At 55.3% G+C, this 26,918-nt stretch overlaps 1 protein-coding gene across 1 annotated transcript; it reads right to left on the bottom strand.

The window, feature by feature from the left end:
* Positions 1 to 5,728: 5,728 nt before the first annotated feature.
* On the bottom strand, positions 5,729 to 17,329 carry LOC132341392 (kallikrein-8-like). The gene is made up of 5 exons (XM_059872936.1): positions 17,279 to 17,329; positions 14,050 to 14,252; positions 11,243 to 11,441; positions 9,044 to 9,180; positions 5,729 to 6,001 (listed from the first exon to the last, which is right to left on the bottom strand). Exons 1-5 carry the CDS (start codon positions 17,319 to 17,321, stop codon positions 5,849 to 5,851), a joined length of 735 nt encoding a protein of 244 aa, XP_059728919.1. The 5' UTR covers positions 17,322 to 17,329; the 3' UTR covers positions 5,729 to 5,848.
* Positions 17,330 to 26,918: the final 9,589 nt, after the last annotated feature.

The raw sequence follows: 26,918 nt of genomic DNA, 5'->3' as shown, positions 1-26,918 counted from the left end.
TGAGGGGACCCAGGGACACCTGAGGGACACCTGAGGGACAGCTGAGGAGCCCCCAAGTGACAATGAGGGGACACCTGAGGGGACCCTGGCACACCTGAGGGGACACCTGCGGAGCCCCAGGTGACCCAGGGGGACCAGGCACACCTGAGGGACACCTGAGGGGACCCAGTGACACCTGAGGGGTCCCTGGCACACCTGAGGGGACCCAGGGACACCTGAGGGACACCTGAGGGACAGCTGAGGAGCCCCCAAGTGACAATGAGGGGACACCTGAGGGGACCCTGGCACACCTGAGGGGACACCTGCGGAGCCCCAGGTGACCCAGGGGGACCAGGCACACCTGAGGGACACCTGAGGGGACCCAGTGACACCTGAGGGGTCCCTGGCACACCTGAGGGGACCCAGGGACACCTGAGGGACACCTGAGGGACAGCTGAGGGGACACCTGAGGGGACACCTGAGGGACACCTGAGAGCCCCCAAGTGACAATGAGGGGACACCTGAGGGGACCCCGGCACACCTGAGGGGACCCAGGGACACCTGAGGGGACCCAGGGACACCTGAGGGGACCCAGTGACACCTGAGGGGACCCTGGCACACCTGAGGGGACCCAGGGACACCTGAGGGGACCCAGTGACACCTGAGGGGACCCTGGCACACCTGAGGGACACCTGAGGGACACCTGAGGGGACCCAGGCACACCTGAGGGGACCCAGGGACACCTGAGGGGACCCAGTGACACCTGAGGGGACCCTGGCACACCTGAGGGACACCTGCGGAGCCCCGGGTGACCCAGGGGACCCCGGAAGTCGCCGGTGACGCCGCCACCGCCCGGGGGGGGGCGGGGCCCGACCGGTCCCGCCGGTGTCACCTGTGCTGTCACCTGTGTCACCTGTGCTGTCACCTGGGTGTCACCTGGGTGTCGGCGGTGGCACCTCCGCCCCCGCCTCCGCCCGCGCTGACACCGCAGGGACACCTGAGGGGACACGGGGGGGACAGGTGACACCTGAGGGGACACCTGAGGGGACAGGTGACACCTGAGGGGACACGGGGGGGACAGGTGACACCTGAGGGGACACCTGAGGGGACACCTGAGGGGACACGGGGGGGACAGGTGACACCTGAGGGGACACCTGAGGGGACACCTGAGGGGACACGGGGGGGACAGGTGACACCTGAGGGGACAGGTGACACCTGAGGGGACACGGGAGGGACAGGTGACACCTGAGGGGACACCTGAGGGGACACCTGAGGGGACAGAGGGGGGGACAGGTGACACCTGAGGGGACACGGGGATACCTGAGGGGACAGAGGGGGTGGCCCCTGAGGGGACACGGGGACACCTGAAAGGTCACAGGTGACACCTGAGAGTGGCACTGAGGACACCTGAGGGGACAGAGGTGACACCTGAGGGGACACAGGGGACACCTGAGGGGACACCTGAGGGTACAGAGAGGACACCTGAGGGGACACGGGTGACACCTGAGGGGACACAGGTGGCACAGGTGGCGCTGGTGGCACAGGTGACAGTGGGGGTGGCACCAAGGGTGGGATTGGGGACACCGGAGGTGACACAGGTGACACTGACACCGGGGGGTGGCACAGGTGACTCAGGTGACACCGGGGGTGGTGGCACTGGGGGTGGCACAGGTGACACTGGCGGGTGGTGGCACTGGGGGGTGGCAGTGGGGGTGGCACAGGTGACACAGAGGTGGCTCAGGTGACCCTGGGGGTGGCCCAGGTGACACCAGGGGTGGCCCAGGTGACACCACAGGTGACCTTTGGGTGGCCCAGGTGACACTGGTGATCCAGGGATGGCACAGGTGACTCAGGTGACCTCAGGGGTGGCCCAGGTGACACCACAGGTGACCCAGGGATGGCCCAGGTGACACCACAGGTGACCCAGGGGTGGCCCAGGTGATACCACAGGAGACCCTGGGGTGGCCCAGGTGACACCACAGGTGACCCTGGGGTGGCCCAGGTGACACCACAGGTGACCCAGGGATGGCCCAGGTGACACCACAGGTGACACTGAGGGTGGCCCAGGTGACACCACAGGTGACACTGGGGTGGCCCAGGTGACACCACAGGTGACCCTCGGGTGGCCCAGGTGACACCACAGGTGACCCTGGGGTGGCCCAGGTGACACCACAGGTGACCTCAGGGGTGGCCCAGGTGACACCACAGGTGACCCTGGGGTGGCCCAGGTGACACCACAGGTGACCCAGGGATGGCCCAGGTGACACCACAGGTGACCTCAGGGGTGGCCCAGGTGACACCACAGGTGACCCTTGGGTGGCCCAGGTGACACCACAGGTGACCCTGAGGGTGGCCCAGGTCACTCAGGTGAGCCCAGGTGACTCAGGTGACCCTGAGGGTGGCCCAGGTGACACCACAGGTGACCCTTGGGTGGCCCAGGTGACACCACAGGTGACCCAGGGATGGCCCAGGTGACTCAGGTGACCCAGGGATGGCCCAGGTGACACCGGGGTCACCTCATGGTGGGGCCAGCAGAGGAGGGGTCAAAGGTCAAACCATGGAGGGGTCAAGGGTCAAGGGCGTGACCGGATTTGGGGCGTGTCTGATCTTTGGGGGTGTGGCCAAGTTTGGGGGCGGGGCTAAGGGCTTGGGGTGTGGCCGGGAGTTTGGGGGGGTGGATCTGCTGGGATTGGGGGCGTGGCCTGAGGGGGTGGGTTTGGGGGCGTGGCCTGAGGGGGCATGGATTGGGGGAGTGGCCTGAGGGGGAAGGATTGGGGGAGTGGCCTGAGGGGTGGATTTGGGGGCGTGGCCTGAGGGGGGATGGATGGATTTGGGGGCGTGGCCTCAGGGTGATGGATTGGGGGCGTGGCCTGAGGGGTGATGGATTAGGGGGCGTGGCCTGAGGGGTTGATTTGGGGGCGTGGCCTGAGCGGTATGATTGATTTGGGGGCGTGGCCTCAGGGTTGAGGGGCGTGGCCATACCTTGGGGTTTTGGGGGATTTTTGGACGGATTTTTTGGGATTTTTTGGGGATTTTGGGCCAAATTTTTGTTAATTTTAAGATGGATTTTTTGGAGATTTTTGGGAATTCTGGGATAAAATTTTGGGTGGATTTTCTGGGATTTTGGGGTAGGTTTTTGGACTGGAATTTTGGGATTTTGGGTGGATTTTTTTGGGTTTTAGGGAGGATTTTTTGGGGACTTTTTGGGGATTTTTTGGGATTTTGGGCTGAAATTTTTTTTATTTTAGGGATGGATTTTTTGGGATTTTTGAGTGGGAATTTGAGATTTTTCTGTGGATTTAAAAAAATTTTTGGAGTGGATTTTTGGGGTGGAATTTTAGGTGGATTTTTTGGGGTTTTGGGGAGGATTTTTTGGGGACTTTTTTGGGGATTTTTGGGGATTTTGGGTTGAAATTTTTGTTAATTTTGGGCTGGATTTTTGGGGGATTTTTGGGTGGGAATTTTGGGTGGATTTTTTGGGATTTTGGGGCGGGTTTTTGGAGTGGAATTTTGGATTTTTGGGATTTTTTGGGGGGTCTTTTGGGGATTTTTTTGGGAGTTTTTGGGGATTTTTGGGCCGAATTTTTTTTATTTTTGGGATGGATTTTTTGGGATTTTTGAGTGGGAATTTGAGATTTTTCTGTGGATTTAAAAAAATTTTTGGAGTGGATTTTTGGGGTGGAATTTTAGGTGGATTTTTTGGGGTTTTGGGGAGGATTTTTTGGGGACTTTTTTGGGGATTTTTGGGGATTTTGGGCTGAAATTTTTGTTAATTTTGGGATGGATTTTTGGGGGATTTTTGGGTGGGAATTTTGGGTGGATTTTTTCTGATTTTGGGGCGGGTTTTTGGAGTGGAATTTTGGATTTTTGGGATTTTTTGGGGGGATTTTTGGGGATTTTTTTGGGAGTTTTTGGGGATTTTTGGGGCCGAATTTTTTTTATTTTTGGGATGGATTTTTGGGGATTTTTGGGTGGGAATGTTGGGATTTTTCTGTGGATTTTTAAAAATTTTTGGGGTGGATTTTTGGGGATTTTTGGGGTGGAATTTTGGGTGGATTTTTTGGGGTTTTGGGGAGGATTTTTTGGGGACTTTTTTGGGGATTTTTGGGGATTTTGGGCTGAAATTTTTGTTAATTTTGGGCTGGATTTTTTGGGGATTTTTGGGGATTTTTGGGTGGGAATTTTGGGTGGATTTTTTGGGATTTTGGGGCGGGTTTTTGGAGTGGAATTTTGGGATTTTTGGGTGGATTTTTGGGGTTTTGGGATAGATTTTTTGGGGATTTTTTGGGATTTTTTTGGGATTTTTGGGCTGATTTTTTTTTAATTTTGGGATGGATTTTTTGAGATTTTTGGGTGGGAATTCGGGGATTTTTCTGTGGATTTAAAAAAATTTTTGGAGTGGATTTTTGGGGTGGAATTTTGGATGGATTTTTTCGGGTTTTGGGGAGGATTTTTTTGGGACTTTTGGGGATTTTTTTAAGATTTTGGGCCGATTTTCTTTTTAATTTTGGGCTGGATTTTTTGGGGAGTTTTGGGAATTTTGGGTGGGAATTTTGGGATTTTGGGGGCGGTTCTGGGGGGATATTTTTGGGATTTTGTGGAGGATTTTTTAGGGATTTTTGGGGATTTTTGGGCTGGATTTTTTTTAATTTTGGGATAAATTTTTTCAGGATTTTGGGGGGGGTTGGGTGGAATTTTGGGGATTTTCCCGTGCATTTCCTTTAATTTTTAGAGTGGACTTTTTGGATTTTTTTGGGAATTTTGAGAGGATTTTTTGGGATTTTGGGGTGGATTCTTTTTGGGATTTTCGGTCTGGATTTTATTTAATTTTGGGATTTTTTTCCCAGAATTTTTAGGGGAATTTTGGGGATTTTCCTGTGGATTTTTTTGAATCTTTGGAGCGGATTTTCCAAGATTTTTGGGGTGGAAATTTTTTGGATTTTGGGTGGATTTCGGATATTTTTGGGGTGAATTTTTTTGATTTTTGAGGGAGTTCTTTGGAGGATTTTGGGTGGATTTTTGGGATTTTGGGCTGGAATTTCGGGGGATTTTTGGGTCGATTTTTGAGGGGTTTGGGACGGAAATTTGGGGATTTTTGGGGTGAAATTTTGTGGGTTTTGGTCTGAATTTTTTGAGATTTGGGGGTGGGGGAGTTTTAAATTCTTTGGAATTTCAGGGTGGATTTTTGGGGTGGAATTTTGGGATTTGGGGGTGGATGTTTGAGGAATTTTTGATTTTTTTTGGGGCATTTTTCTGGCGGATTTTTTTCCAGGAATTTTGGGGTGGAATTTTGGGATTTTTGGGCAGGATTGTTTGGATTTTTTTGGATTTTTGGGGTGGATTTTTGGGGTGGAATTTTGGCATTTCAGGGTGGATTTTTGGGGTGGAATTTTGGGATTTTGGGTGGATTTTTTTGGAATTTTTGGGGTGTAACTTTGGGATTTTGGGCTGGATTGTTTGAATTTTTTGGAGCAGATTTTTCGGGGATTTTGGGGGCGTAATTTTTGAATTTTGGGGGTGAATTTTTGGGATTTTGGCGTTGATTTGGGGGATTTTAGGCGTGGAATTCTGGGGATTTTTGGCCCGGATCCTTTGGATTTTTTTGAGTTGACTTTCTGGAATTTTCGGGGTGAAACTTTGAGATTCCGGGGCAGAATCTTTTTTTTTATTTTTGGGCTGGAATTTTAGAATTTGGAGGTAGATTTTTTTAGGATTTTTTTTGGGCTTTTTCTCACTTTGAACACCAGCATTTGGGAGTGGAAAAATTCCTTTAATCTCGACGCCGTAACTTGGATTTTCGGGCTGGCGACCCCTGAGGGTTTTGGGTGCGGACCGCTCGGATTTTGGGGCGAATTCAGCCGCTTTGGGGTCAGTTCTGGGCCATGGTGTCCTGCAGCCAGCGGCCGTAGCGGCAGAGGTTGACGTAGACCCCGGGTTTCTGGGGGTCCCCGCAGACGCCCGGCCCCCAGGAGGTGATGCCCTGCAGGCGCCCGTTGCACACCAGGGGCCCCCCGGAGTCGCCCTGGGGGGACAAAATTCGGGGGGTCGGGACCCCGAAATTCGGGGGGAGATCCGACAAGATCCGGCAAAAATCCGGCCGGAATCGGAAGAAATCCGCCCCAAATCGTTGCGAAATCACCCCAAAATGGCCGCAAAAACACCCCAAAAGTGTCCCAAAATCACCCCAAAAATACCCCAAAATTGTCCCAAAGTCACCCCAAAACTGCCCCAAAATTGCTGCAAAATTACCCCAAAACCACCTGAAAATTGTCCCAAAAATATCCCAAAACCACCCCCAAAACTGCCCCTAAACCACCCGAAAATTGCCCCAAAATTGTCCCAAAGCCACCCCAAACTGCCCCAAAAAGTCTCAAAATTGCCGCAAAATTACCCCCAAAACCACCCCCAAAATGCCCCAAAATCATCCCAAAATTACCCCAAAATTGTCCCAAAATTGCCCCCAAAATTACCCCAAAACCACCCGAAAATTGCCCCAAAATTGTCCCAAAGCCACCCCAAATTGCCCCAAAATTGCCGCAAAAATGCCCCAAAAAGTCCCAGAAATCGCCCCAAAATTGCCCCTAAACCACCCAAAAATCTCCCCAGAAATGTCCCAAAACTGTCCCAAAATTGCCACCAAAACGCCCCCAAAACACCCGAAAATCGCCCCAAAAATGTTCCAAAATCACCCCCAAAAAAGACCCAAAAATGCCCCAAAACCGCCCCAAAAACACCTGAAAATTGCCCCCAAATTGACCCAAAATTGCTGCAAAAATGCCCCAAAACACCCAAAAATTGCCCCAAAAATGTCCCAAAAACACCCAGAAATCGCCCCAAAATTGCCCCAAATTGCCCCAAAATTGACCCAAACGTCCCTTACCTGTCCCAGCTCACCTGTCCCAGCTCACCTGTCCCATCTCACCTGGCAGGTGTCGGCACAGCTGCGGGGCACACACCTGTCCCATCTCACCTGTCCCTCACCTGTCCCATCTCACCTGTCCCATCTCACCTGGTAGGTGTCGGCACGGCTGCGGGGCACACACCTGTCCCATCTCACCCGTCCCTCACCTGTCCCAGCTCACCTGTCCCATCTCACCTGTCTCATCTCACCTGTCCTGGCTCACCTGGCAGGTGTCGGCGCGGCTGCGGGGCACACACCTGTCCCATCTCATCTGTCCCTCACCTGTCCCATCTCACCTGTCCCAGTCTCACCTGGCAGGTGTCGGCATGGCTCCGCGGCTTTCTGGCACACACCTGTCCCAGCTCACCTGTCCTATCTCACCTGTCTCATCTCACCTGTCCCAGCTCACCTGTCCCATCTCACCTGTCTCATCTCACCCGTCCCTCACCTGTCCCAGCTCACCTGTCCCATCTCACCTGTCCCAGTCTCACCTGGCAGGTGTTGGCACGGCTGCGGGGCACACACTTGTCCCTCACCTGTCCCACACCTGGCTTACCTGGCAGGTGTCGCCGCGGCTGCGGGGCACACACCTGTCCCATCTCACCTGTCCCATCTCACCTGTCCCACCTGTCCCGGCTCACCTGGCAGGTGTCGCCGCGGCTGCGGGGCACACACCTGTCCCATCCCACCTGTCCCATCTCACCTGTCCCACCTGTCCTGGCTCACCTGGCAGGTGTCGGCGCGGCTGCGCGGCACACACCTGGCTCACCTGTCCCACACCTGGCTCACCTGTCCCACACCTGGCTCACCTGACAGGTGTTGGCACGGCTGCGGGGCACACACCTGTCCCATCTCACCTGTCCCACACCTGGCTCACCTGGCAGGTGTCGGCGCGGCTGCGGGGCACACACCTGTGCCATCTCACCTGTCCCATCTCACCTGTCCCACACCCGCCTCACCTGGCAGGTGTCGGCGCGGCTGCGGGGCACACACCTGTGCCATCTCACCTGTCCCTCACCTGTCCCACACCCGCCTCACCTGGCAGGTGTCGGCGCAGCTGCGGGGCTCCCTGGCACAGACCTGTCCCTCACCTGTCCCATCTCACCTGTCCCACCTGTCCTGGCTCACCTGGCAGGTGTCGGCGCGGCTGCGGGGCTCCCCGGCGCAGACCTGTCCCTCACCTGTCCCATCTCACCTGTCCCATCTCACCTGTCCCATCTCACCTGTCCCACCTGTCCCGGCTCACCTGGCAGGTGTCGGCGCGGCTGCGGGGCACACACCTGTCCCATCTCACCTGTCCCATCTCACCTGTCCCACCTGTCCTGGCTCACCTGGCAGGTGTCGGCGCGGCTGCGGGGCTCCCCGGCGCAGACCTGTCCCTCACCTGTCCCATCTCACCTGTCCCATCTCACCTGTCCCATCTCACCTGTCCCACCTGTCCCGGCTCACCTGGCAGGTGTCGGCGCGGCTGCGGGGCACACACCTGTCCCATCTCACCTGTCCCACACCTGGCTCACCTGACAGGTGTCGGCGCGGCTGCGGGGCACACACCTGTCCCATCTCACCTGTCCCACACCTGGCTCACCTGGCAGGTGTCGGCGCGGCTGCGGGGCACACACCTGTGCCATCTCACCTGTCCCTCACCTGTCCCACACCCGCCTCACCTGGCAGGTGTCGGCGCGGCTGCGGGGCTCCCTGGCACAGACCTGTCCCTCACCTGTCCCATCTCATCTGTCCCACACCTGGCTCACCTGGCAGGTGTCGGCGCGGCTGCGGGGCTCCCCGGCGCAGACCTGTCCCTCACCTGTCCCATCTCACCTGTCCCATCTCACCTGTCCCATCTCACCTGTCCCACCTGTCCCATCTCAACTGTCCCACACCTGGCTCACCTGGCAGGTGTCGGCGCGGCTGCGGGGCTCCCCGGCGCAGACCTGTCCCTCACCTGTCCCATCTCAACTGTCCCACACCTGGCTCACCTGGCAGGTGTCGGCGCGGCTGTGGGGCACACACCTGTCCCATCTCACCTGTCCCATCTCACCTGTCCCACCTGTCCCGGCTCACCTGGCAGGTGTCGGCGCGGCTGCGGGGCTCCCCAGCACACACCTGTCCCATCTCACCTGTCCCACCTGTCCCAGCTCACCTGTCCCACCTGTCCCGGCTCACCTGGCAGGTGTCGGCGCGGCTGCGGGGCTCCCCGGCGCAGACCATGTTGGGGGTGATGGAGTCGGGGTAGATGCGGCGGCAGGTGAGCTCAGGTACGATCCTCACCTGGCTGCAGTGCAGCGCCTGCGGGAACGTCACTGCGGGGACAGCGCACACCTGCCTCACACCTGGCTCACACCTGGGCTGGGTCACACCTGGGCTGGGTCACACCTGGGTCACACCTGGGCTGGGTCACACCTGGGTCACACCTGGGTCACACCTGGGTCACACCTGGGTCACACCTGGGCTGGCTCACACCTGGGTCACACCTGGCTTGAGTCACACCTGGGTCACACCTGGGCTGGCTCACACCTGGCTCACACCTGGCTCACACCTGGGCTGGCTCACACCTGGCTCACACCTGGCCTGGCTCACACCTGGGTCACACCTGGGCTGGGTCACACCTGGCTCACACCTGGGTCACACCTGGGTCACACCTGGCCTCACACCTGGGCTGGGTCACACCTGGGTCACACCTGGGTCACACCTGGCCTCACACCTTGGTCACACCTGGCTCACACCTGGCCTCACACCTGGGTCACACCTGGGTCACACCTGGGTCACACCTGGGCTGGCAAACACCTGGGATCACACCTGGGCTGGGTCACACCTGGAATCACACCTGGGCTGGGTCACACCTGGGTCACACCTGGGTCACACCTGGGTCACACCTGGGCTGGGTCACACCTGGGTCACACCTGGCTCACACCTGGCTCACACCTGGCTCACACCTGGGTCACACCTGGCCAGGGTCACACCTGGTCTCACACCTGGGGTCACACCTGGCCAGGGAACCCCCACACCTGTCTGGGCTCACACCTGGGCTCACACCTGGGCAGGTAACCCCCACACCTGGCTGGGGTCACACCTGGGGTCACACCAGGGCAGGTAACCCCCACACCTGGCTGGGGTCACACCTGGGGTCACACCTGGGCAGGTAAGGCCTGATCTGAGCTCTCACCTGTGCCCAGGTAACCCCTTCACCTGTGCCCAGGTAACCCCTTCACCTGTCCCAGGTAACCCCTTCAGTCTCATCTCACCTGCCCCAGGTGTGTCTCACCTGTTCCTCACCTGTCCCAGGTGTGTTTCCCTCCCACACCTGTCCCAGGTGTGTCTCACCTGTGCCAGGTAACCCCTCACCTGTGCCAGGTGTGTCCCCACCCCCCTCACCTGGGACAGGTGTGTCTCACCCATCCCTCACCTGTCCCAGGTGTGCTTCCCCCACACCTGTCCCACGTGTCCCTCACCTGCCCCAGGTGTGTCCCCACCCCTCCCTCACCTGCCCCAGGTGTGTCTCACCTGCCCCTCACCTGTCCCAGGTGTGTCTCACCCATCCCTCACCTGTCCCAGGTGTGTCTGACCTGTCCCTCACCTGTCCCAGGTGTGTCTCACCTGTCCCTCACCTGCCCCAGGTAACCCCCCACCTGCCCCAGGTAACCCCTCACCTGCCCCAGGTGTGTCCCCACCCCCCCTCACCTGTCCCAGGTGTGTCTCACCTGTCCCTCACCTGCCCCAGGTAACCCCCCCACCTGTCCCAGGTGTGTCCCCACCCCTCACCTGCCCCAGGTAACCCCCCACCTGCCCCAGGTAACCCCCCACCTGTCCCAGGTGTGTCTCACCTGTCCCAGGTGTGTCCCCACCCCCCTCCACCTGTCCCAGGTGTGTCTCACCTGTCCCAGGTGTGTCCCCACCCCCTCACCTGTCCCAGGTGTGTCTCACCTGTCCCAGGTGTGTCCCCACCCCTCAGCTGCCCCCCACCTGTCCCAGGTGTGTCTCACCTGTCCCAGGTGTGTCCCCACCCCCTCACCTGTCCCAGGTGTGTCTCACCTGTCCCAGGTGTGTCCCCACCCCCCCACCTGTCCCAGGTGTGTCTCACCTGTCCCAGGTGTGTCCCCACCCCCTCACCTGTCCCAGGTGTGTCTCACCTGTCCCAGGTGTGTCCCCACCCCCCCACCTGTCCCAGGTGTGTCCCCACCACTCAGCTGCCCCCCACCTGTCCCAGGTGTGTCTCACCTGTCCCAGGTGTGTCCCCACCCCCCCCTGTCCCAGGTGCGTCTCACCTGTCCCAGGTGTGTCCCCACCCCCCCCACCTGTCCCAGGTGTGTCTCACCTGTCCCAGGTGTGTCCCCACCCCCCCCACCTGTCCCAGGTGTGTCTCACCTTGCGGGCTGGTGGTGGAGCCCCAGCCGGAGATCTGGCAGGTGGTGCCGGCGGGGGCGCAGGTGCGCGCCAGCGGCAGGGGGCTCACCTGGCGGCTCAGGTGGGCGGGCACCTGCAGCCGCAGCAGCATCAGGTCGCCGTCCTTGGAGCTCTCGTTGTAGCCCGGGAAGCGGAAGGTGCGCTCCGAGCGCCGCCGCTGCTCACCTGGCGCAGGTGAGGCCTCGCCCGGCCCCGCCCCCTCGCCCCCCCCCGGCCTCACCTGGAGGGGGGCGGTTGGGGGGCGGCCTCACCTGGGCGCACCTGGGGGTGGGTGGGGCGGCCCAGCGGACGGTGATGGGGCTGTGGGGAGAGACAGGTGAGACAGGTGAGACAGGTGAGACAGGTGAGAGTCAGGTGAGAGACAGGTGAGAGACAGGTGAGACAGGTGAGAGACAAGTGAGGGACAGGTGAGACAGGTGAGAGACAGGTGAGACAGGTGAGACAGGTGAGAGACAGGTGAGACAGGTGAGGGACAGGTGAGGGACAGGTGAGACAGGTGAGACAGGTGAGAGACAGGTGAGACAGGTGAGACAGGTGAGGGACAGGTGAGGGACAGGTGAGACAGGTGAGACAGGTGAGGGACAGGTGAGGGACAGGTGAGAGACAGGTGAGAGACAGGTGAGACAGGTGAGAGTCAGGTGAGACAGGTGAGGGACAGGTGAGAGACAGGTGAGGGACAGGTGAGGGACAGGTGGGACAGGTGAGACAGGTGAGACAGGTGAGACAGGTGAGACAGGTGAGGGACAGGTGAGAGACAGGTGAGACAGGTGAGGGACAGGTGAGACAGGTGAGACAGGTGAGACAGGTAAGAGTCAGGTGAGACAGGTGAGAGACAGGTGAGACAGGTGAGACAGGTGAGACAGGTGAGACAGGTGAGACAGGTGAGGGACAGGTGAGGCACAGGTGAGGGACAGGTGAGACAGGTGAGAGACAGGTGAGACAGGTGAGAGACAGGTGAGAGACAGGTGAGGGACAGGTGAGACAGGTGAGACAGGTGAGACAGGTGAAGGTGAGAGACAGGTGAGGCACAGGTGAGGGACAGGTGAGACAAGTGAGAGACAGGTGAGACAGGTGAGACAGGTGAGAGGGGGGGGGACAGGTGAGAGACAGGTGAGGGACAGGTGAGACAGGTGAGACAGGTGAGGGACAGGTGAGAGACAGGTGAGGGACAGGTGAGACAGGTGAGACAGGTGAGAGGACAGGTGAGGACAGGTAGGTGAGACAGGTGAGACAGGTGAGACAGGTGAGAGACAGGTGAGAGACAGGTGAGAGACAGGTGAGAGACAGGTGAGGGACAGGTGAGGGACAGGTGAGAGACAGGTGAGAGTCAGGTGAGACAGGTGAGAGACAGGTGAGACAGGTGAGAGACAGGTGAGACAGGTGAGAGACAGGTGAGGGACAGGTGAGGGACAGGTGAGACAGGTGAGGGATTCTGCACAGACAGGTGAGCCCAGGTGAGCCCAGGTGTGTCCCTCCCCCCTGCCCTGGTGTGCCCGTTACCTGTCCGCACTCAGGGACGTGGCCGTGCGCCACCATCATGGCCCTCCCAGGTGTGCCCAGGTGTGTCTGTACCTGTCCCAGGTGTGCCCAGGTAGCCCCCCAGGTGTGCCCCCCTCAGGTGTGTGCCCGTTACCTGTCCGCACCCAGGGCCGTGGCAGTGCGCAGCCGTCAGGACCCACCCAGGTGTGCCCAGGTGTGCCCAGGTGTGTCTGTACCTGTCCCAGGTGTGCCCAGGTGTGCCCCCCTCAGGTGTGTGCCCGTTACCTGTCCGTACCCGGGGGCGTGGCAGTGCGCGGCCGTCAGGACCCACTCAGGTGTGCCCAGGTGTACCCAGGTAACCCCTCCCCCTGCCCAGGTGTGCCCGCCCTGCCCAGGTGTGCCCGTTACCTGTCCGTACCCAGGGCCGTGGCAGTGCGCTGCCATCAGGACCCACCCAGGTGTGCCCAGGTGAGTTCCCCATGCCCAGGTGTGTCTGTACCTGTCCCAGGTGTGCCCAGGTGTGCCCCCCTCAGGTGTGTGCCCGTTACCTGTCCGTACCCAGGGGTGTGGCAGTGCGGCATGCTCAGGACCCCCCCAGGTGTGCCCAGGTGTGCTCAGGTAACCCCCCCCAGGTGTTCTCAGGTAACCCCTCCAGGTGTGCCCGCCCTGCCCAGGTGTGCCCGTTACCTGTCCGTACCCGGGGGCGTGGCAGTGTGCCACCATCAGAACCCACCCAGGTGTGTCCAGGTGAGTTCCCCATGCCCAGGTAACCCCTCCCCCTGCCCAGGTGTGCCCGTTACCTGTCCGTACCCGGGGGCGTGGCAGTGTGCGGCCGTCAGGACCCACCCAGGTGAGCCCAGGTGAGTTCCCCATGCCCAGGTGTGCCCAGGTGAGTGAGTTCCCCATGCCCAGGTGTGCCCAGGTGAGTTCCCCATGCCCAGGTAACACCCCCAGGTGTGCCTAGGTGTGCCCCCCTCAGGTGTGTGCCCGTTACCTGTCCGTACCCGGGGGCGTGGCAGTGCGCGGCCGTCAGGACCCACCCAGGTGTGCCCAGGTAACCCCTCCCCCTGCCCAGGTAACCCCACCCTGCCCAGGTGTGCCCGTTACCTGTCCGTACCCGGGGGCGTGGCAGTGCGCGGCCGTCAGGACCCACTCAGGTGTGCCCAGGTAACCCCTCCCCCTGCCCAGGTGTGCCCGTTACCTGTCCGTACCCGGGGGCGTGGCAGTGTGGCGTGTTCAGGACCCACCCAGGTGAGTTTCCTACGCCCAGGTAACCCCCCCAGGTGTACCCAGGTAACCCCTCCCCCTGCCCAGGTGTGCCCACCCTGCCCAGGTGTGCCCGTTACCTGTCCGTACCCGGGGGCGTGGCAGTGCGCGGCCGTCAGGACCCACCTGGGCGCCACCAGGGTCCCCCCGCAGACGAAACGGCGACCCTGGAACAGCGCGGCCTGCCAGGGCGGGGCACAGGTGTGTCCCTCCAGCACCCACACACCTGGGGGGACAGGGGAGGCACAGGTGAGACACAGGTGTGTCCCTCCAGCACCCACACACCTGGATGGGCACACAGGGGAGGCACAGGTGAGGCACAGGGGAGGCACAGGTGTGTCCCTCCAGCACCCACACACCTGTACGGGGACAGGGAGGCACAGGTGAGTCACAGGTGAGGCACAGGTGTGTCACAGGTGTGTCCCTCCAGCACCCACACACCTGGACGGGGACAGGGGAGGCACAGGTGAGGCACAGGTGAGGCACAGGTGTGTCACAGGTGTGTCCCTCCAGCACCCACACACCTGGGGGGACAGGTGAGGCACAGGTGTGTCACAGGTGTGTCCCTCCAGCACCCACACACCTGTACGGGGGACAGGGGAGGCACAGGTGAGGCACAGGGGAGGCACAGGTGAGGCACAGGTGAGGCACAGGTGAGTCACAGGTGTGTCCCTCCAGCACCCACACACCTGTACAGCACAGGTGAGTCACAGGTGTGTCACAGGTGTGTCACAGGTGAGGCACAGGTGTGTCACAGGTGTGTCACAGGTGAGGCACAGGTGTGTCCCTGCAGCACCCACACACCTGTACAGCACAGGTGAGTCACAGGTGTGTCACAGGTGTGTCACAGGTGAGTCACAGGTGTGTCACAGGTGAGTCAGAGGTGAGTCACAGGTGTGTCCCTGCAGCACCCACACACCTGTACAGCACAGGTGAGTCACAGGTGAGGCACAGGTGTGTCACAGGTGTGTCACAGGTGTGTCACAGGTGTGTCCCTGCCCACCCACACACCTGTACAGCACAGGTGAGTCACAGGTGTGTCACAGGTGAGTCACAGGTGTGTCACAGGTGTGTCACAGGTGTGTCCCTGCCCACCCACACACCTGGGGGGACAGGGGAGGCACAGGGGAGGCACAGGGGAGGCACAGGGGAGTCACAGGTGTGTCACAGGTGTGTCCCTGCACACCCACACACCTGTACAGCACAGGTGAGGCACAGGTGAGTCACAGGTGAGGCACAGGTGTGTCACAGGTGTGTCCCTGCAGCACCCACACACCTGTAGGGGCACACAGGTGAGTCACAGGTGAGTCACAGGTGTGTCCCTGCACACCCACACACCTGGATGGGGGACAGGTGAATCACAGGTGTGTCACAGGTGTGTCACAGGTGTGTCCCTGCACACCCACACACCTGGATGGGGGACAGGTGAATCACAGGTGTGTCACAGGTGAGTCACAGGTGTGTCCCTGCACACCCACACACCTGTACAGCTCAGGTGAGGTTGGGGGTAATACAGGTGAGTCAGGGCAGGGCACACAGGTGAGGTTTGAGGTCCCTCAGGTGAGCCAGGGTGGGACACAGGTGAGATTTGGGGTGCCCAGGTGAGTCTGGGGTCCCTCAGGTGAGTTTAGAGTGGTTACAGGTGAGGTTTGGGGTCCCTCAGGTGAGGTTTGGGGTCCCTCAGGTGAGTCTGGGGTCCCTCAGGTGAGTCCCTCCAGCACCCACCTGGGCACACGCGCACCTGGGGGGTCACACAGGTGAACTTGGGGGTGCCCAGGTGTTTTGAGGGTTCCCGGGTGAATTTTGGGGTCCCCCCAGGTGAGTTTGGGGAGCCCAGGTGAGTTTGGGCTCCTCTCAGGTGAGTTTGGTGTCCCCCAGGTGAGGATTTTGGGGTCCCCCAGGTGAGTTTGGTCCCCCAGGTGTGTTCGGGTCCCCCAGGTGGTTTTGGGCTCTCAGGTGAGGATTCTAGGGTCCCCCAGGTGTTTTTGGGGTCCCCCAGGTGTTTTCAGGGTGCCCAGGTGAGGTTTCGGGGTCCCCCAGGTGAGTTCAGGGTCCCCCAGGTGTGTTTGGTTCCCCCCAGGTGTGTTGGGGTCCCCCAGGGGGGTTTGGGTTCCCCCAGGTGAGTTCGGGGTCCCCCAGGTGTGTCTGGGTCCCCCAGGTGAGTTTGGGCTCCCCCAGGTGAGTTTGGCCCCCCAGGTGAGTTCGGTGCTCCAGGTGTGTTGGGCTCCCCAGGTGAGGATTTTGGGTTCCCCCAGGTGAGTTCGATCCCCCAGGTGTGTCGGGGTCCCCCAGGTGAGTTTGGTGTCCCCCAGGTGTGTTTGAACCCCCAGGTGTGTTGGGTCCCCCAGGTGAGTTCGGGGCCCCCCAGGTGTGTTTGATCCCCCCAGGTGTGTCTGGGTCCCCCAGGTGAGTTTGATCCCCCAGGTGAGTTTGGGGTTCCCCAGGTGTGTTCGGGGTCCCCCAGGTGAGTTCAGGGTGCCCCAGGTGAGTTTGGGGTTCCCCAGGTGTGTCGGGGTCCCCCAGGTGAGTTCAGGGCGCCCCAGGTGTGTTGGGGTTCCCCAGGTGTGTCGGGGTCCCCCAGGTGAGTTTGGGTTCCCCCAGGTGTGTTCAGGGTTCCCCAGGTGTGTCGGGGTTCCCCAGGTGTGTTCGGGGTCCCCCAGGTGAGTTCGGGGTCCCCCAGGTGTGTTCGGGGTCCCCCAGGTGTGTTGGGTCCCCCAGGTGTGTCTGGGGTCCCCCAGGTGTGTTGGGTCCCCCAGGTGTGTCGGGGTTCCCCAGGTGAGTTCAGGGTGCCCCAGGTGTGTTGGGGTTCCCCAGGTGTGTCGGGGTCCCCCAGGTGAGTTTGGGTTCCCCCAGGTGTGTTCAGGGTTCCCCAGGTGTGTCGGGGTCCCCCAGGTGAGTTTGATCCCCCAGGTGTGTTGGGTCCCCCAGGTGTGTCGGGGTCCCCCAGGTGTGTTCGGGGTCCCCCAGGTGTGTTGGGTTCCCCAGGTGTGTTCGGGGTTCCCCAGGTGTGTCAGGGTTCCCCAGGTGTGTCGGGGTTCCCCAGGTGTGTCAGGGTTCCCCAGGTGTGTCGGGGTCCCCCAGGTGTGTCGGGGTTCCCCAGGTGAGTTCAGGGTCCCCCAGGTGTGTTGGGTCCCCCAGGTGTGTCGGGGTTCCCCAGGTGTGTCGGGGTTCCCCAGGTGAGTTTGGGGTCCCCCAGGTGTGTCAGGGTCCCCCAGGTGAGTTCGGGGTTCCCCAGGTGAGTTCGTGTCTCACCTGTGGCCGCGGGCAGGAGCAGCAGCAGCAGCAGCAGCCGCATCCCGAGGGCTGGAACGGGGAAAATCGGGAGTGGGAAATTGGGAATTTGGGGGGAAAAACGGGAATTTGGGGGAAATCGGGAATGGGGGAAATGGGAATTTGGGGGAAAATTGGGAATGGGGAATCGGGAATGGGGGAATGGGGAATGGGGAAATTGGAATGGGGAAATTGGGAATGGGGGAATGGGGAATGGGGAGGGAAAAATGGGAATGGGGGATGGGGTAATGGGAAATGGGGAATGGGGGAAATGGGAATGGGAAATCGGGAATGGGGGGAAAAACGGGAATGGGAAATGGGGAATGGGGAAATCGGAATGGGGAATGGGGAATGGGGAATGGGGAAAACGGGAATGGGAAATTGGGAATGGGGAGAAAATCAGGAATTTGGGGGAAATCGGGAATGGGGAATGGGGAATGGGAAATCGGGAATGGGGAATGGGAATGGGAAATGGGAATGGGGGAAATGGGGAATGGGGAATGGGGAATGGGGGATGGGGAATGTGGAATGGGAAATCGGGAATGGGGGAATAGGAATGGGGGGGGAAAAATGGGAATGGGGAATGGGGAATGGGGAAAATGGGAATGGGGAAATGGGAATGGGAAATCGGGAATGGGGAAATGGGAATGGGAAATTGGGAATGGGGGGAAAGAACGGGAATGGGGGAAAATGGGAATTTGGGGGAAAAACGGGAATGGGGAAAAATTGGGAATGGGGGAAATCGGGAATTTGGGGGGAAAATGGGAATGGGGGAAAATGGGAATTTGGGGGGAAAGAACGGGAATTTGGGGTAAATTGGGAATGGGGGAAAATGGGAATGGGGGGGGAAAGAATGGGAATTTGGGGGGAAACGGGAATGGGGGAAAATGGGAATTTGGGGGGAAAGAACGGGAATTTGGGGGAAACGGGAATGGGGAAAATCGGGAATTTGGGGGAAAGAACGGAAATTTGTGGAAAATGGGAATTTGGGGGGAAAACGGGAATGGGGGGAAATGGGAATTTGGGGGAAATGGGAATGGGGAAAGAACGGGAATGGGGGGGAAAATGGGAATGGGGAAAATGGGAATGGGGGGGGAAAGAATGGGAATTTGGGGGGAAACGGGAATGGGGGAAAATGGGAATGGGGGGAAATTGGGAATGGGGGGAAATTGGGAATGGGGGGAAAACGGGAATGGGGAAAATGGGAATGGGTGGGGAAAGAATGGGAATTTGGGGGGAAATGGGAATGGGGGGAAATGGGAATGGGGGGAAATAACAGGAATGGGGGAAAATGGGAATTTGGGGGAGAAAATCGGGAATTTGGGGGGAATTGGGAATGGGAGAAATCGGGAATGGGGGGGAAAATGGGAATTTGGGGGGAAAGAACGGGAATGGGGGAAATTGGGAATGGGGAAAATGGGAATGGGGAAAAAGGGAATGGAGAGAAAGAATGGGAATCGTGGAAATTGGGAATGGGGAAAAATGGGAATTTGGGGGGAAAATCGGGAATTTGGGGAGAAAAATGGGAATGGGGGAAAATGGGAATTTGGGGGGAAAATCGGGAATTTGGGGAGAAAAATGGGAATGGGGGAAAATGGGATTGTGGGGGGAAAAACGGAAATGGGGAAATGGGAATGGGGAAAATCGGGAATTGGGGGGAGAAAAACGGGAATTTGGGGGGAAATCGGGAATGGGGGAAAACGGGAATGGAGAAATGGGAATGGGGAAATGGGAGCGGGGAACGAAATGTGGGGGGAAAAATCGGGAATTTGGGAAGATGGGAATTGGGGAAAAACAAACGGGAATTGGGGAAAAGAAACGGGAATTGGGGAAATTGGGAATTTGGGAAAACAAACGGGAATTTTGGGAGGATTAAAATTGGGGAATTTGGGGGAAATTTGGGAAGGAAATTGGGAATTTTGGGGAGAAAAAATGGGAATTTGGGGGAACATTTGGGGAGATTTGGGGGGGAAAATGGGAAATTTGGGAGGGAAATGGGAGGGAAGAAAAGGAAATTTGGGAATTTTAGGGGAAATTGGGAATTTGTGGGAGAAAAAAAGGGAATTTTGGGGAGATTTGGGAGGGAAAATGGGAAATTTGGGGGAGTTTGGGAATTTGGAGGGAAATTTGGGAGTGAAATAGGAATTTTGTGGAAAATTGGGTGGAAAATGGGAATTTGGAGGAATTTGGGGGAAATTCAGGGGGAATTTGGGAAAAATTGGGAATTTTGGGGGGAAATTGGGGAATTTGGGGGGAGAACAGGAGGGAAAAATGGGAATTTTGGGTAATTTCGGGAGGAAAAATGGGAATTTGTGGGGGAATTTTTTGATTTTGGGAGAATTTCAGAGGAAAAAAAGGAAATTTGGGGGGAAATGGGGAATTTGGGGGAGTTTGGGAGGGAAATTGGGGATTTTGGGGGAGGAAAATGGGAGGGGAAAAGGAAATTTCAGGGAAATTTGGGAGGAAAAAAATGGGAATTTTGGGAGGGGAAATTGGGAAATTTGGGAAAAATGGGAATTTTGGGGAGGAAAAAATGGGAATTTTGGGGGAGATTGGGAATTTTGGGGGGAATTTGGGAATTTTGGGGGAAATTTGGGGAGATTTGAGGGGAAAAATGGGAAATTTGGGGGGAAATGGGAGGGGGAAAAGGAAATTTGGGAATTTTGGGGGAATTTTGGGAAAAAATGGGAATTTTTGGGTGGAATGACAGAGGGAAAACCGGGAATTTTGGGGGAATTTGGGGGGAATTTTGGGAGGAAAAATGGGAATTTTGGGGGAAAAATGGAAATTTTGAAGGAATTTTGGGGGCGTGGAGGGGGAAAGGAGAATTTGGGGGAATTTTCAGGAAATTTTGGGGAATTTGGGGGAAAATTGGGAAAAAAAATTGGGGAAGATGGGGGGAGAAAAATCAATGAGGAGAAAGTGGGAGAGGGGAAAAAATGAGGGAAAATCGGGGGGAAATGGGGAAGGGAGAGGGAAAAATGGGAATAAATGAGGGAAAAATGGGGAAATTTGGGGAAAAATGGGGAAATTTGGGGAAATTTGGGAAAAAATCCGGGAAAAGGGGGAGGGGAAAAACGGGAGTGGGGGAGGGGAACCTGGAAATCCCAAAATTCCCAAAATTCCACCCGGAAATCCCCAAAATTCCCTCAGGAAATCCCCAAAATTCCCCTGAAAAAGCCAAAAAATCCCTCAGGAAATCCCAAAATCTGCAGGAAAATCCCAAAAAATTCCCTGGAAAATTCCAAAAATTCCCTGGAAAATTCCAAATTCCCTCGGGAAAAACCCAAAAATCCCCCAGAAAATCCCAAAATTCACCTGGAAAACCCAAAAATCTCCTGGGAAACCCCAAAAATTGCCCGGAAAACCCCAAAATTCCCTCGGGATCACCTGAAATTCCCCTGGAAAATCCCAAAAATTCCCCAGAAAAATCCAAATTTCCATTGGAAAACCCCAAAAATTCCCAAGAAAACCCCAAAAATTCCCCGGAAAATCCCAAATTTCCTCTGGATCCCCCAAAATCTTCCAGGAAAACCCAAAAAATTCCCTGGAAAAAAATGAAAAATTCCCAGAAAAATCCCAAAATTCCCACGGGATCCCCTGAAATTCCCTCGGAAAACCCAAAAATCTCCCAAAAAAAAACCCGAAAATCCCTCGGAAAATCCAAAATCTCCCCAAAATCTCCCAGGAAAATCCAAAAATCCCTCGGAAAATCCAAAAAATTCCCTGAAAAATCCCCAAAATTCCCTGGAAAACCCGAAAATCTCCCCCCAAAAAATCCAAAAATCCACTGGAAAATCCCCAATTCCCTCCAAAAATCCCGAAATTCCCTCAGGAACCCCTGGAATTCCTCGGGAAAACCTCAAAAATTCCTGGAAAAAGCCAAAAATTCCCAGGAAAATCCCGAAAAATCCCGGAAAATCCCCAAAGTTCCCTTAGAAACCCCAAAAAGCCCCAGAAAATCCAAAAAAATTCCCCAAAACCCCCAAAAATCTCCTGAAAAATCCCAAATTCCCTCGGAAAAACCCAAAAATGCCCCGGAAAATTCCCTGGGAAAGCCCAAAACTTCTGGAAAAGCCCCAAAATTCCCGGAAAAATCCCAAAATCTCCCAGGAAAATCCCAAAATTCCCTGGAAAACCCCAAAAATCTCTGGAAAAATCCCAAAATCGTCAAAAAAGCCCCAAAATCTCCCTGGAAAACCCCAAAATTCCCTGAAAAATCCCCAAATTTCCTCAGGATCGTCTGAAATTCCCTCGGAAAACTCAAAATTCCCAAAAAATTCCCTGGAAAAGCCCAAAATTCCCTCGGGATTCTCTGAAATTCCCTCGGAAAAGCCCAAAAATTCCCGGAAAAACCCGAAAATCTCCCGGAAATTTCCCTGGAAAATCCCAAAATCTCCCGGGAAATTCCTGGAAAAAAACCAAAACTTTTGGAAAACCCCGAAAATTCCCGGAAAATTCCCAAAATTCCCCGGAAAATCCCAAAATCTTCTGGGAAAACCCCAAAAATCGCCTGGAAAATCCCAAATTCTCACGGGAAAAGCCCAAAATCTCCCGGAAAAGCCAAAAATCCCCCGGGAAAAACCCCCAAAATCCCCTGGAAAACCTCCAAACTTCCTGGAAAATTCCCTGGAAAAGCCCAAAACTTCTGGAAAAGCCCCAAAAATCCCGGAAAAATCCCAAAATCTCCCAGGAAAACCCCAAAAATTCCCTGGAAAAAAATGAAAAATCCCAAAATTCCCTCGGGATCCCCTGAAATTCCCTCGGAAAACCCAAAAATCTCCCGAAAAATCCCTCGGAAAATCCAAAATCCCCCAAAATCTCCCAGGAAAATCCAAAAATCCCTCGGAAAATCCCAAAAATTCCCTGGAAAACCCAAAAATTCCCTGGAAAACCCGAAAATCTGCCGGAAAAAATCCCAAAAATCTCCTGGAAAATCCCAAATTCCCTCTGGAAAAAAAAAAAAAAACCAACCAAATTCCCGGAAAAGCCAAAAAATCTCCGGGAAAATTCCCGGGAAAAGCCCCAAACTTTTGGAAAACCCCGAAAATTCCCGGGAAAATCCCCCAAAATCGCTGGGAAAAGCCCCAAAAATTGCCGGGAAATCCCAAAAAAGTTCCCAGGAAAAGCCCAAAACTTTTGGAAAAGCCCCAAAATTCCCCAGGAAATGCCGAAATTCCCCGGAAAATCCCGAAATTCCCCGGAAAGTCCCGAAATTCCCCGGAAAATCCCGAAATTCGCGGAGTTCCCACCTGGTGCCGATCCCGGGAGGAGGAGGAGGAGGAGGGGGAGGGGAGGAAGGGCAGGAGGGGGAGGGGAGGAGGAGGAGGAGGAGGAGGAGGGGGTGGGGGAGGGGAGGAAGCACCGCCCGAGCCCCAAAATTCCTTCCGGGAGAGGCCGGAAAGGGAGAGGCGGGAAATGCCCGAAATTGGGAGAATCGCCCCCAAAAAAATCCCAAAATTGGGGGAAAAACCCCCAAAAAAATCCAGGAAAAAAAATCCCCAAATTGGGGGGAAATTCCCCAAAAAATCCCCAAAAAATCCCAAAAATGGGGGGAAGAAATCCCCCAAAAATATCCCCAAAATTGGGGAAGAAATTCCCGCAAAAATTCCAGACAAAATCTCCAAATTGGGGGGAAAATCCCCAAAAAAATCCCAAAAATTGGGGGAAAAACCCCCCAAAAAATCCAGGAAAAAAAATCGCAAAATTGGGGGGAAATTCCCCAAAAAAATCCCAAAAACATCCCAAAAATGGGGGGAAGAAATCCCCCAAAAATATCCCCAAAATTGGGGAAGAAATTCCCGCAAAAATTCCAGACAAAATCCCCAAATTGGGGGGAAATTCCCCAAAAAAATCCCAAAAATGGGGGGAAGAAATCCCCCAAAAAATCCACAAAATTGGGGGGAAAAATCCCCCAAAAATTCCAGACAAAATCCCAAAATTGGGGGGAAGAAATCCCAAAAAAAAATCCCAAAAATATCCCAAAAATGGGGAGAAATTCCCCCAAAAATTCCCAAAAATTGGGGAGAAATCCCCCCAAAAATTCCAGACAAAATCCCAAAATTGGGGGAAAATCCCCAAAAAAAAATCCAGGAAAAAAAATCCCAAAATTGAGGGGGAATCCCAAAAAAATCCGAGGGAAAAAAATCCCAATATTGGGGGGAAATCCCAAAAAAATCCCAAAAAAATCCCAAAAAAATCCCAAAAAAATCCCAAAAAAATCCCAAAAAAATCCCAAAAAAATCCCCAAAAAATCCCAAAAATGGGGGGAAGAAATCCCCCAAAAAATCCACAAAATTGGGGGGAAAATCCCCCAAAAATCCCAGGAAAAAATCCCAAAACTGGGGGGAAGAAATCCCAAAAAAAATCCCCCAAAAATCCCAAAAATATCCCAAAAATGGGGAGAAATTCCAGACAAAAATTCCCAAAAATTGGGGAGAAATCCCCCCAAAATCCCAGAAAAAAAAATCCCAAAATGGGGAGAAGAAATCCCCAAAAAATCCCCAAAACTGAGGGGAAAATCCCCCCAAAAATTCCAATAAAAATCCCAAAATTGGGGGGAAAATCCCCCCAAAAATTCCCCAAAATTGGGGGGAAATCTCAGGAAAAAGTCCCAAAAATGGGGGGAAGAAATCCCAAAAAAATCCCAAAAACTGGGGGAAAATCCCCCCAAAAATCCTAAAATTGGGGGGAAATTCCAGGAAAAAAAGTCCCAAAATTGGGGGCAATCTAAAAAGAAAAAGTCCCCAAAATTTGGGGAGAAATTCCCCCAAGAAAACCCCCAAAAATCCCAAAATTGGGGGGAAGAAATCCCCAAAAAATCCCCAACATTGGGGGGAAATCCCCCCCAGAAAATCACAAAAATTGGGGGGAATCCCCCCTAAAAAAAAACCCCAAAAATCCCCAAATTGGGGGGAAGAAATCCCCAAAAAAATCCAAAAAATTTGGGGGAAAATCTCCAAAAAAATTCCAGAAAAAGATCTCAGAAAATGGGGAAAAAATTAAATAAAAAATCCCCAAATTGGGGGAAATCCAAAAAGAAAAAAATCCCCAAAATTGAGGGGAAATCCCCAAAATAATCCCAAAAAAAATCCCAAAAATGGGGAGAAATTCCCCCAAAAATTCCCAAAATTGGGGGAAAATCCCAGGAAAAAATCCCAAAATTGAGGGGAAGAAATCCCAAAAAAAATCCCCCAAAATTGGGGGAAAATCCCAGGGGAATAAAAACAAAATTGGGGGGAAGAAATCCCCAAAAAAATCCCCAAAATTGGGGGAAAATTCAAAATATTTGGGAGAAATTCCCAAAATTTGGGAGAAATTTAAAAACAATTGGGATCAAACCCTTAACTTTGGGAGAAATCCCAAAAACTGGGGAAAATTTCCCCAAAATTTGGGAGAAATCTCCCAAAAATGGGAGAAATTTTTCCTAAAATTTGGGATAAGTGCCCAAAATTTGGGGAAAATCCCAAAAATTGGGAAGAATTCCCCCCCAAAAATTGGAGAAATTCCCAAAAATTTGGGAGAAATTTTCCCCGAACTGGGAGAAATCCCAAAATTTGGAAGAAATTCCCAGAAAATTTGGGAAGAATCCTAAAAAAAAAAAATAAAAGAGGGAGAAATTCCCCCCCAAAATTTTGTGGAAAATCCTAAAAAAATGAGAAAAATCCCCCAAAATTTGGGAGAAATGCCCCAAAAATTTGGGAGGAATTGGTCAAAGTTGGGGGAAATTGCCTCGAAATGGAAGAAATGTCAAAAACTTGGGGGAAAATCAAAAAAAATTGGGAGAAATTCCCCCAAATTTGGGAGCAAATCGGCCCCGAATTGGGGGAATGGGGCCTGGTGGGGGCGGGGGGCGGGGCCAGAGCGCGGCTCCTGATTGGCTGACGGGGGAGGGCGGGGACAGTAGGGACCAGTATGGACCAGCACGGACCAGTATGGACCAGTATGGACCAGTATGGACCAGTATAAACCAGTACAGACCAGTATGGACCAGTACAGACCAGTATGGACCAGTATGGACCAGTACAGACCAGTATGGACCAGTACGGACCAGTATGGACCAGCACGGACCAGTATAAACCAGTATAAACCAGTACAGACCAGTATGGACCAGTATGGACCAGTACAGACCAGTATGGACCAGTTAGAGACCAGTATGGACCAGCAAGGACCAGTACGGACCAGTACGGACCAGTATAGACCAGTATGGACCAGTACAGACTGGTATGGACCAGTATGGACCAGTTAGAGACCAGTATGGACCAGTACGGACCAGTACTGACCAGTACGGACCAGTACGGACCAGTATGGACCAGTACGGACCAGTACGGACCAGTACGGACCAGTATGGACCAGTAGGGACCAGTAGGGACCAGTAGGGACCAGTACAGACCAGTATGGACCAGTATGGACCAGTATGGACCAGTACGGACCAGTATGGACCAGTATGGACTAGTACGGACCAGTATAGACCAGTATGGACCAGTACGGACCAGTATGGACCAGTACTGACCAGTACAGACCAGTACGGACCAGTATGGACCAGTATAAACCAGTACAGACCAGTATGGACCAGTACAGACCAGTACGGACCAGTACTGACCATTACGGACCAGTATGGACCAGTCCATCCCAGTCCATCCCAGTTCAAACCAATTCATCCCAGTTGAAACCAGTAAGGCTCAGTCCATTCCCAGTAAGGCCCAGTCCTACCCCAGTATAAACCAGTAAGTCTCAGTCCCTCCCAGTCCCTCCCAGTCCCTCCCAGTCCCTCCCAGTCCCCAATCCCAGTTTGGCCCCAGTCCCAAACTGGGAGTTACTGGGAGGGGCGGTGCTGAGTCAGCAGCTGCGGGGCCGGGACTGGGAACCTCCCAGTTCAAACCAGTTCAAACCAGTCCAGCCCAGCAACCCCCAGGAACTCCTCCCAGTTCATCCCAGTTCAAACCAGTAACTCCCAGTCCCTCCCAGTCCATCCCAGTTCAAACCAGTAACTCCCAGTCCATCCCAGTTCAAACCAGTAACTCCCCAGAGCCCTCCCAGTCCATCCCAGTTCAAACCAGTAACTCCCCAGTGCCCTCCCAGTCCATCCCAGTTCAAACCAGTAACCCCTCCCAGTGCTCCCAGTTCAGACCAGTCCATCCCAGTAAACACCAGTAACCCCTCCCAGTCCCTCCCAGTAACTCCCAGTTCAAACCAGTCCCTCCCAGTATGCCCCAGTTCCCTCCCAGTAACTCCCAGTCCATCCTCCCAGTGCTCCCAGTATCCTCCCAGTCCCTCCCAGTTCAAACCAGTAACTCCCCACCCCCCTCCCAGTTCATCCCAGTTCACTCTGGCCCCTCCCAGTTCATCCCAGTAGGCCACCCAGTGCTCCCAGTTCAAACCAGTAAGCACCAGTGACCCCTCCCAGTAACTCCCAGTTCACCCCAGTGCCATCCCAGTGCTCCCAGTTCAAACCAGTTCAAACCAGTTCAAACCAGTTCAAACCAGTGACCCCTCCTGCTGCTCCCAGTTCAGCCCAGTATCCCCCAGTTCCCTCCCAGTAACTCCCAGTTCATCCTCCCAGTGCTCCCAGTTCATCCCAGTTCAAACCAGTCACCCCTCCCAGTGCTCCCAGTTCAAACCA

The sequence above is a fragment of the Haemorhous mexicanus genome, chromosome 39 (assembly GCF_027477595.1).
Source record: "Haemorhous mexicanus isolate bHaeMex1 chromosome 39, bHaeMex1.pri, whole genome shotgun sequence".
In the NCBI taxonomy this organism is placed as follows: Eukaryota; Metazoa; Chordata; class Aves; order Passeriformes; family Fringillidae; genus Haemorhous; species Haemorhous mexicanus.
Note: the sequence above shows the minus strand (reverse complement) of the source record. Positions and strands in the feature narration are given on the sequence as shown.